This window comes from Pinus tabuliformis, chromosome 2_2 (assembly GCF_031772625.1).
Source record: "Pinus tabuliformis cultivar Carrire ecotype Pingquan chromosome 2_2, CPIR1, whole genome shotgun sequence".
Classification (NCBI taxonomy): Eukaryota; Viridiplantae; Streptophyta; class Pinopsida; order Pinales; family Pinaceae; genus Pinus; species Pinus tabuliformis.
Genome location: NC_142300.1, coordinates 437,516,530 through 437,528,326, shown reverse-complemented (window position 1 = coordinate 437,528,326; position 11,797 = coordinate 437,516,530). Strand labels below are relative to the sequence as shown.

General features: G+C 34.2%; 1 protein-coding gene across 1 annotated transcript in view; it reads left to right on the top strand.

Annotated features, from left to right (window-relative positions):
• The first annotated feature begins 6,673 nt into the window (after window positions 1-6,673).
• The window catches only part of LOC149193138 (phenylcoumaran benzylic ether reductase PT1-like), a 43,416-nt gene continuing 38,292 nt past the window's right edge, over window positions 6,674-11,797 (top strand). The window contains exons 1-2 of the mRNA XM_089407224.1: window positions 6,674-6,854; window positions 7,032-7,230. Coding sequence (XP_089263350.1) covers window positions 6,674-6,854; window positions 7,032-7,230 — 380 coding nt within the window. The remainder of the gene's footprint in view (window positions 6,855-7,031; window positions 7,231-11,797) is intronic.

Below are 11,797 nucleotides of genomic sequence, written 5' to 3'. Positions count from 1 at the left end.
AATTCATAAGCTCCTATTTAGCTTAAGGTCATATTTACAAACAATAAATACCCTGATACATTGTTGTAGCAACAAGGCAACACAAGCAGTTCAACGTTCTAATGCTAATATTTTCCTCAAACTCACCTTTGGTGGTGAAATTTTTTGTTCTCTTACATTTGCATTATAAGGAAACATCATTCATATGAGTAAGATTGAAAAGATTCATGTATAAATTACCTCCTTACCTAATTGTAAGGGACAAACCAAATAACCTATTTCCCATTATAACTCACAATCTATATACAAGATTCAAAAGACATGTCTTGCTAACACCACAAGTGACATACATCAAAATGGGAATTTAGAATGCACAACTAAGAAAATATGTTAGAACAATATATGATGGATCAAATGCCACACTGTCAATGTTGATTCTAAAGTAAAAATAATACATTGACCTATTTTTTGAAAGCCAACATACTATCCTACCAAGAATTATATCGAGTGTTGTGGCACATTTTCAAACACATTATAGATCCGTCTAATTTTGGGGCATGATTGTAAACCATTGTCACTGTAACAATAAACCTTTTATTGAGAGAACAAATGCATCTAATATGACATTCAATATTCAATAAACTTACCTCATGGAATACATCAAGGGTGAAAGAAATACTAGTGTGCCTCCTTTTCCTGATATAAGCAATGATAAATAACATTTATACAACTAATAAACATGTTTTATAAATGCAACTCATTATAAATAGTACAGTCACCAAATGTGTATGACTACGCAAAATGTATTAGAACAATATGATGACAGTTACAACATTCGACTGAAATATCTCTAACACTTTTATGCTATATATATATATATATATATATATATATATATATATATATATCCTAGGGAATGGGTTATCACCTTATGAATTCTCAATTAAACCCATCACCTTTACCTCCTAAAGTAATATTAATAAATGTGATTGATTTGTTGAAAAATAGGACTTCAAACTTCTCCTTACTTCTTTGTAGTGATATTATATCATTGTTGGAAATTGATATTTATCGCAAAGGATTAGAACATTCTTTGACAACTAGTGTTAGATATAGTTCCAATGAAATTGTATATTCCTAGAGTAAAATGGTTTGAAGTATTATGGAAGATAAAAAAATCCTTATCCATGTATGTTGCATATGACAAGGAGCATTAGCATTTTCATGTTTAAAATTTGAACGTGTAGTAGCTAATGTGATCATTATTGTAAACATTTTTCATTAGGAGTAAAATTAATTGCACTAAATTCATTTCATATTTTTACGACTTCTACTCCTTGCCCTATGACAATGGGTGTTCACTAATCCATACCCTTATCACTTCTTGGATGTTACAATCCTGATTAGAGTGGTTGAAAAGAATCACATGTATGGGCTTGATGTAACCTCCATCTATGACACCAACACACATTGCTAATATGCTTCCCGGGTAGCCCGAACCTAGGAATTGCATACGACAACCGATATTAGTTATTCAAGTAGAGAGGTTTAAACCCCATTTCTTAGTTTTATGAGCATTTGTACCTTTGGGTATGGTGAAACCCTATATATGTGTGTGTGAAATTAAGCCTGTAGGTTTTCCATAATCGCTTGCTCTTTACACTAGATGGATTCTTGCAACAATAAATTTCTTACATTAAGAACTAAGTTGAATGTTCTGCCTATACAGGAATATGATGCATCGTAATCGTACATCACATTCCTAAAAACACTTAACAACACTTTCCATTGTGCATAAAGAAATTTAGTCATTTAAGGGCTCTCATTAGTTCTAGAAGCACATATAGCTAAGTTATTCATAATATTTTAGGTTCTTATTCTTAATACCACATAACTTCTACCTATCCCATATCATGAACACATATAGCATGCAATTTAAGTATATTTACATATATATTTCAGGTTTCACGCTTATGAGATCAAATACATTCGCAAATTCGAACAACATAAAACCAACACAACCTAAGAACAACATTCCAACAATACTGTGTCATATACATGTTTACCAACATATTTATAAACATGTATATACCTTTCCATGAGTCATACAATAGAGTCACCACTATAGATGATGCTTAACAGATAGCCATAGTCTAGTGTGCACTCAAAAATAGTTGTAAATTGCAATACCATTAACATATGACAACTTATATCTTGAACTAGAATGGGAAATGATTAGGGACAAAACTCACCTGCCAAACCACAAACTCACTGCAATCAATTTTCTTATGCAATTGTATCTCTTGAGCTAGATTCCAGGGTTGGTGAAGGCTGCTCCAGGGACTAAATGATGCATTCAACTGAACACGAAATCCTAAAGTCACTGCAGAACCAGTCAAGATCCTCTACCCCCTTGAATTTTGTACTCCCTCACTCTCTAAAAACAAAGTTTCCTCCCTATCCGAATTTGTTTCTCCATGTTTATTTTCCATTCTAGCCTCATTTCCTTTGACCAATCAACATAATTCCTTCTTTCCTTTTCCCTCTGATTTTTATGGTGGTTGGCCCAATCATCACTCGTTAGTTTTGCATGCCAATCATCCCCATTCCATTTGGTAATTACCCCATGCTTGCCATCTATCCCAAGCATCATGTCCACCTCAGCCCTAAAACCAATAGTCCCTTTGACTCAACCCATGTGCATATATTTATTTTTAATTTAAAATAAATTGAAAAGGTAATTTGGGTTGTCATAGTCCACAATTATGATAACATTGAGTAATGTTATCCTTTCTATGGGACACAACTGGAGCACCTATAAAGCTGACATAACACAGGGTTCCTAGGTTATATCTTCTATGATAGAATAAATGTATGTGGCCTTGGAGTTAAGATTATGCATCACACTTTTAAGTGAGCCTTTTGGCACATGAGTTATATACTTAGCCATAAGTATCTCCACATGAAGATATTCCTATAGAATGGAAGATTGTTTTCCCTTTGAAGACTCAAGTTCTCCATAATCATAGACATGAGTTGAAAGATCCACATTAGCATTGAAATTATAAATGTTCGGTGGAATTTCCCTCAAACTCAAATCACTTTGGTTTCCCTCTTGTTGAGGACCAAAATTAGGAACAACACCAATAAGAAATTGTTGACCCTGGGGAAAGGGTTATTTAACACAACCTACTAACTAGAGGAGGCCTACTATGCTAACAAGCACTATTCATATTGCATAGTAGGGAAAATATGAGTCAGGTGATATCCCTTGCAAAGCTTGCATGGGAAATTCACTTTCCTTTTATGTTCCTTCTTAAACCCTCCAGTATTATTGTTTACATTAGGTGCATTATCCTTACCCTCTATGCTCTTCATTCAACCCTTAGTATTTCTCTTCCCTCGAGGTTTTTGGTTCCTTTTAGGAGTAGAAGACTAGACCAAATTAACTATGGATGATTAAGAAGGGATTAAACTATAGGTTAAGTTTTCTCGGCATATGATTGATGAAAAGACAAATCATCTACTAAAATTGACTTACAAGCAAACTAGCAATGGTTGAATCAAGAGAACTCACCATCGATGTGAGGTCCTAGATTTGGTTTGACTGAATTAGTATTTGGTCTCAGTGCATCTAAAATGATATCATAAAGAACCCTTGATTGTGAGTAAATTATGTCTAATTGTGGGGATCTAAAGATAGTTTTCTCTTTCGTTTACACTCTAGAGAGTGGCACATATTTTGAAATTGGTGGTTGTAAGGACTTTAAGAACCATTCCAATAGAAACTAATCAAGAATTTCTACCTTTTTCATTCGCTTCATCCTACGTCATTCCTAAATGTGGTCAGATACGTGAGTGGATTTATATTATTTTAAGTTAACTAGGACCTTAGTCCTAACATCATATCTCACAGGGTGTTGCAAATGATTCAAGAATATGGTATCCAAATTGCTAAAAGTAGAAAATGATCCCCCCTTAAGTTCAATGCATTACTTAGCAACATTTCTAGTTAAGGTGCATTGAAAGAGTCTCAACCTAATAGAATCATTAATCAACAAGTACAAAGACCACAAAAGGTGAAACATGGTAATATGATCTGTCATACCCTCACTAGAGTTACCTTCAAATTAAGGAATATCTGATGGAAATAAGGTGAGAATTGGATGCCAATTTCGATTGTATTGCACTGAGTCATTTGTCATATTTCAAATATCTAGAAAAATCATAGTTTATATAAAAGGAAGACATGGTTGAGTCATTGGGATCCAAGCCCCAAGAGTAGGATCCCCATGATGGCCCAAAGCTAGGAAAATAATAGATTGGGTTTTGATTGGCCCTAAATTTCCAAGGGTTGTTCGTAGAATCCCTTAGGTTAAAATTAAAAGGTTTATTTCTAGGAATACAGGAAGAGAAACCTCCACTAATGGGATTCCCATAAGAATAAGAGGGGTAACCCCCTACCCATGTTCCACAAGAAGGAGGAAATCATTAGAGAGGGTTCCAAAAACTAGTGAAAGGTACATATATATATGGTTGGTGGTCATAAGCCTTATGGGTTCGACATTACTTAGGGTCGAACCCATAAGGCTTATGACCACCAACCATATATATATATATATATATATATATATATATATATAGAGAGAGAGAGAGAGAGAGAGAGAGAGAGAGAGAGATATGTATATATATATATATATATATATATATATATATATATATATATATATATATATATATATATATATATATATATATATATATATATATAGACACACACGCACACACACAAACCACACTCAACTCCAAATAAAATCATCCAAACAACAAGTGCGGATATCCAACCAAGTCTATGGGTAGAATTCAAATAGTTATGAAGTGTGCAGGATTTGTATTGGTTCTGGTTTTAAATGAAGTGTTTGATATGAAATATTTTTTCTCCACGAGGTTTATCATTCTGGTTTCTTGCCAAAAGTCTAGTTGTCTCATTTTGGTGGTCTGGTTTGGTTTCAACGTTGATAACAAAACTCATTGTTATGGCATAAATATTCCATCATTTGAAACCCTTAGGAAATAATCGAACAAGTCTAATGCTACAATTGGTGAAAGTATTCTGATGATCTCATTTGGATAGAGCTGGCCATATGATATGATCTGTTGGAGATGCATGGCTACGATAGTGGCTCTTTAGCAGTATTTAATGGAATACGATTGGTGACACGTCATATTGGCACAAGGATAGACCATGGGGATGTCCATGTCCTTGGCTCCATTAGAGCTATAATACTCAAAGTAAAACAAAGGCAAGTGGGTGGCTTAAAAAAACACAATGAATAGTAGAGTAGGTAGGTGATGAGGATTGTAAAGATGAGGTCGCAGGTTCAATCTCCTCTGATTGGCAGGTTTGATTATATATATGTGTATGTGTGTGTGTGTGTGAAAAATCACTGGTGGCCAGCTCCAGAATCCTTATATAGAAAATTTATGTCAACAGAAATTTTTATATGGGTATTTTGGATTTCTGGGATTAGTATTGGTCCAAATTCAATTCCAGAAGAAGTTGGGCAATTAGGGATCATAGATGAATGTAGCCAGAGGTTTATGAATCTATTTTGATTCTTGTTTTATGATCATAATATCTTACATGTTCTTTGAGGGTTTATGAGCCTGTTTTAGTTTTCTTGGATACATGATGAAAACACGATACAAGAACGGGTTTGTGTGACCAAATTAATGAATTGTTTCAAGATGAGTATGGGAAGCAACTTAACAACCAACAATAATTATTGATATGAATTTTCTGGTAGTATAATGGTTGCAGGTTGTGTTTGTAGTGATGTTGATTGTGTTAAAGAAAATGTTTGTAGGTTGTAGTAATAGTAAATGTGGTAGTGACAATGTTTGCATGTTGGAGTGACAATGATGGTGGTAGTGAAATTTTGTGTAGGTTGACATGATAGTGATGATGACAATAGATTTTTTATTATCATATTACTTATAAATCAGTGATATATGATGGTAGTGGATCTAGTTTGAAAATGGGATGAAATAAAGGTCCATAAGGAAGTTGAAGAAGGAGGTGGTTTCCTCCACTGAGTTGGGAGCTTAAAGCAGGTGGAGCTTACTCATTCTCTAGTTGGGAGCCTCAACCAAGTTGTAGCCTACAATTTGTAGCTTCTTGCATCTTTCAAGGTTGGTGCCTCAAATAAGTTGTAGCCTGCTACAAGTGGGAGCTTGTATTTCTTAGGGGAAGTTTCCTCCAACATATCAAAGGCTACAAATTGATGTAATGAACTGAAGATAAAGAAGAAGAATATTGTGGTTTTATCTTGTATGGGTTTCCACCTAAAAAACTTGTATTTTGTGATGTGATGGATTCTTATGTTGTTGATAGCTTCTTGATATGTTATGAATCTGATGATGAATTGCTATAGTTGATGATATAATACTTATGGTTCATAGATTTATGGTTGTATGATTAATAAAGCTTGTGAATTGTAAATTTTACCTCACATTGATTCACCCCATCCCCCTCTCAATGAGCCCTTTAGGACAACAATTCGAATCAAAGTAGGTTACCTTCAAAACAACTAACTACTGGAAGGTTGAAGATCAAGGATAAATGGCTACAAATAGAGTAGTAAGGAATCCCCCTATGTTTGATGGAAATAATTATTAATTTTAGAAGATAAGGATGGAGACATATCTCATCTCCTTGGGAGTAGAAGTTTGGGCAATTGTAAATACCAAATATAAAGTTCTGAATGTCATTCGAACAAATACAACACAGAAGGAAATTTACACATATAATGCACAAGCTAAGCATGTTATCTTAAGTGACTTGGAAGAGTTAGAATTTGTCAAAGTAATGCAGTGTAAGTCAGCTCATGAGGTATCAAATAAACTTGAAACTTATTATGAAGGGGATAATAAAGTTAAAGAAGTTAGATTGCAAGCTCTTAGGGGATAATTTGAAAGCTTGAAGATGGAAGCAGGTGAGGGCATTGACTCACATTTTCTTTGAGTAGACAATATATTCAACTTCATTACAGGCCTTAGTGAAGAAGTATTGGATAACTATGTTGTTCGAAAAGTATTGAGATCACTTCCATCAAGATTCAATCCTAAAATATCAACCCTTCATGAACTAACAAAAGTAGAGAAGATGTATATGGATCAAATTCATGGAAATATTTCCACATATGAGTTAAGAATCAAGGAAGATAAATCAGGAGTCAAGCATCTTTCAAGGTAGAAAAAGAATAGAAGAAGCAAAAGGATTAATAATACTCTAATTCCGATGAAGAATAGGCATAGTTTGTTTGAAAGCTCAAGATAGGAACTAGCAAGTTCAAAGGTAAGCTTCCTTTCAAACGTTTTGAATGTGGAAGAATTGGTCATTATGCATCCAAATGTCCCTCTTCGAAGATGAATGATAGTGATTATGAATCAAGATTCAAACCCAAGTATCAAAAAAAGAAGCATGCAAGTAAGAAAAATAATGTTTACTCAAAGGATATGTTGAAAGCAATGAAAGTGTAATTGATGAAGAAAGGGGTGAAATATTGTTCATTGTTGAGGCTAAAGAACCTGGAGAAAAATTTTATTACGAGGGATAACTTAAAAGTGCATTGAAGGAATAAGGATTGTAACAGCCCAAATATATAATCAACACGCAATTTATCAACTAATTAACAATAAATTTCAAAAGGAATGTGAGGAGAGACAATTTACCTGTGGAACGCTAGTTGAACGCTTAGTTCAATTCTGCTACCTGCAACAAAGTCTTGGGGACGACTCTCCACCCAACCGTAGGCTCAATTGTGCAAGGACTTGCTACAACTGGCCACCCCCGAGCCCTCAATCAATGTACTACTACCAGTGGCTCCTCTGTCTTAGAACACTATTCTCCCAAGAGAATGAATGATAGAATCTTGGAATGATGGAATGCCTCTCATCTTCCTCACCATCTATTAAATAGAGCAAACATTGGAAGGGGAACCACATGCACACACTCCATGTGTCTACATGCAACTTTATTGCTTTCTTGTTTTATTTCTTTTGTTTTTACTTTTTGATAGCTTTACTGATTTTTACTGCTTTCTTGTTTTATTTCTTTTTATATTTATTTAGAGCTTTAGTATTGTTATTTATTATTTTATTATTATTTATTATTTATTTACTATTACTATTTTTTTTTATTGTTTATTATTATTTTTTCATTTTAATATTATATTATATTATTTGTTATTTATTATTTATTATTTATATTATTATTATTATTTATTATTTATTATTAAGGGACATTACAAGGATCCTTAGAAAGAAAGAAAGTTAATTGATATGGTAGCTTCAAAATCAAAGTCTAAATGAAGACACCATTCTTGCTCTGAAATTTGAACTAGAAGAAGTAAAAACAGTAAAGGAGTTTTTGTCTAAACAACTAAATGGAAAGAAAAATTATGTGAGAAACTAGAAGAGGAAGTTGTCCTCTTAAGATAAGAATTGGAGCAACTTAATTTGAAGTTCAACAAAGGGACTAAATCCCTAGATCATATTATCAACATATAGAGGTCCCTTCTTATTAAGACATATCTTGGAAATCAAGAATGTGAGCCATCCAATAATAATGGTCCCCCAAATTCATCAAATAAAGGCCATTCCAAGAATATTGGTCATAAATTCATATAATCTAGAAACAACCCACTTGAATATCCAAATCAAGTAGTGCATCAGGTAAAGCATGTTCACTTCAATGAATCTCAAGCCAATTCCAGAAAGGAGCATAATACAATGAATCAAAATGAAGAGAAAGGATCCATAAGGAAAAATAATGCAAGGAAGACGGTGAATATGGCTCATGAAAAATATTCCACAAACAACATTAGAATGGGTGTTGGTAATCAACAAATGAGTAAGGCTCATGCAAGGGGTGGAACAACAATGACACATGTTTCCTCCAAAAGGTAACTTCAAAAGATCAAGATTTGCTTTTATGCCTAGATGTCAAAATAAGTTCTTTGGTTATTATTTCTCATCCACAAAGTTTGGATACAAAGTGCAAGATTGCAAAACCTATGGTGTGGTCAGGTATACAGGATAAGATTAGGAACCTAGATGGAGACACATGAACCTAATTAGAAGAATGAATTAGCCATTTCCAAAAATCCTGATGTGGAATGTCACAATGAAGTTAATATAACATGAGATTGTGGATTCAAATCTAGATGGTACAATAAAGAAATACTTCCTATCAATACTAGTAGATGGGGAAGAGGTTAAACATGACCTTGATTTGGTATGATCCATCAGGTCTAATCCTTTGGAGAAATATTCTTCAATGTCATTATTTTTCAAATCAAAACTTGAAGAAGTAATTACATGTATGAAGGAAGTATATGGAAAATGATTTGATGAAGATATCTCAGATGTGAATGTAAAGCATGCATATAACAGGTACCTATAGATGAAGGAAAGACCATGATATTAGGGGGAGTACATGTATATCATGAAAAACAATGGATGAATGGTATTAGGGGGAGTACAGGAACAAGTAAAAGTGGAAGCATGATATAGGAACAAGTAGGAAAAGCATAGTCTTAGGGGGAGACAATATATCAACTGGAAGGAAGCACGGTTCAGTTAGGTCCATAGGATCATCGAGGATTAGGTACTCATGCATGATCATTAGCATGGAAATTTTCAACAGATATATGTATCCCTTTGACATTGATGCAAAAGGGGGAGATATTACAGCATAAATTGATTCAAATCTTAAAATTGACAAAGGGAGGCATTTGAAAAGAGCAAGAGTCTAGACTTTGTACTTGCAAAGAGAAATTGCAAAGGAAGATTTTTTTTTTTGAATTGTTTGACATTAGATGACCATCAATGTATGATAGTGTTGAAATCAATGATAAAGGGGGATAATATTTCACTTAGTGACGTCATTGATGTCAATAAGATGTCATTGATGTCAATAAGATGTCATTGGTGTCAACAAGATGTCATTGATGTCAACGGGGAATATGAGACGATGGCAACAATTGATGAAATGAGAAGGAATAAGATTCTTTATGAAGTGATATGATAGTTAGATCTTTCATAAGGTATCATCACATGAAGATGTGGGTGATTTAATTTATTTGAGTTTTTGACGAAGTTATTATGCTCAGAAGATCCTACAAACAATACGGTTGCATAGAGATCATTGGTACCTTTCCAATGATATATTCTACTCAAAAAATCTCCTCCAGGATAAGAAGTTATGGCCAATTGAAGTTTTAATATTTATTAAGGGAATAAACTTTAGGGCCAAAGCCTAGAAAATTAATGTGTTAAATAGTGGGAAAGTTCAGTGAAGATCCACCATTAGATAAAGAAATCAATGACCATGGGCATGTGAAGTTGCACACTAATTAAGGTTGTTAAATGGCATGCATGTATCAAGTCAAGCAACAATGCTCCTAAAAGGTCAACAACCAGATCAACATGAACATGCATGATTTTCAATTAGTCCCATTGGACGAACCATATGACAACACGTGGTAGTATCCCATTTGATGATGATGTGGACCTATTAATGAACAACACGTGGAACCCTCACACAATCAACATGAACCTCAAATAATTGATGTCAACATGATGATTTGGTGCTACCAGAGGCTACCATGTGGCACGGTGAGTTGGCACACTTTGGTTGGTGAATAGTCTAAAACAAGGTGACATGTGGCACCACTCATGGCTTTCCATGTGGCTCGATGACACCATGATGATGTCATCAAGGAAACAACCACTACACTTGGGTCCTAGTTTTATGGGCACTATCACATGGTCATGGAGTTCCATATATTCATAAAACTTGGTCATATGGCATGGGAACCATGAAATAAAATTTAACAAGGCTTGGCTCAGAATTTGTTGGTTGGATGGTTACAAAGATAGATTTCATGGGCACTCAGGTTTGGCCCCATAAGGTCTACGACTACTAAAAAATATATGTGTGTGTGTGTTTTGGAAATACTGAGAGGGGGGTGAATAAGTATTCCTTAGCAATTATCACTTTTAAATCTTTTCACAGCATTAGTTAATCTTCAATTATTACTAATGTTTATCTAGTAACAACATTAAACAAAAGAACAAAATAGGCACAATAAAAGAACAAAATAGGCACAATAATTTTAGGTAAAACCCCCTCCAGGTCAAAAACCATCGAATGTTTTTCTAATAAATTCTTTAATGTTCAACCCCAACTAAAATGAAGGATAAAACTTCCTAGAATTCTAGAAAAACATTCTTCTCTAGCTCCCACTAGAAGAACGTCGCAATGCCCTTGTTTCTTTAGTAGTCAACTAAATGGATGCCCCAACATCCTAGACCAACCTACCACCCTAAAGTGTTCATAGGCTCCAACCTGTAGGTGACTTCATACACCTACCTAACACCTCCCTACCACCCTATAATGATTAGAAGTGAGACAAGAGTGTGGACTCCCGTACCAAGGACAATGATCCATTATAAAATATGGTTTACAATGATTTTATTGTACTTGACCAAACACCCAATCACACTATGACCTGAAAACCAACCATGACATCATCCCAACAGTGACTCCTATACCTCCCAACAATTCCTCTTCAACTCTAGGAAGATTGACTCTTTTACAATAATGACTCTTTCAATGATGACTCTTTTACAAATTTAAAATGATGGCTCTTTTAAAAATTTACAATACTGACACTTTTACAAATTTACAATGATGACTCTTTTACATCACTGGCTTTTTGACAAGACCTGAAACTTGACTTGACATTGCTTC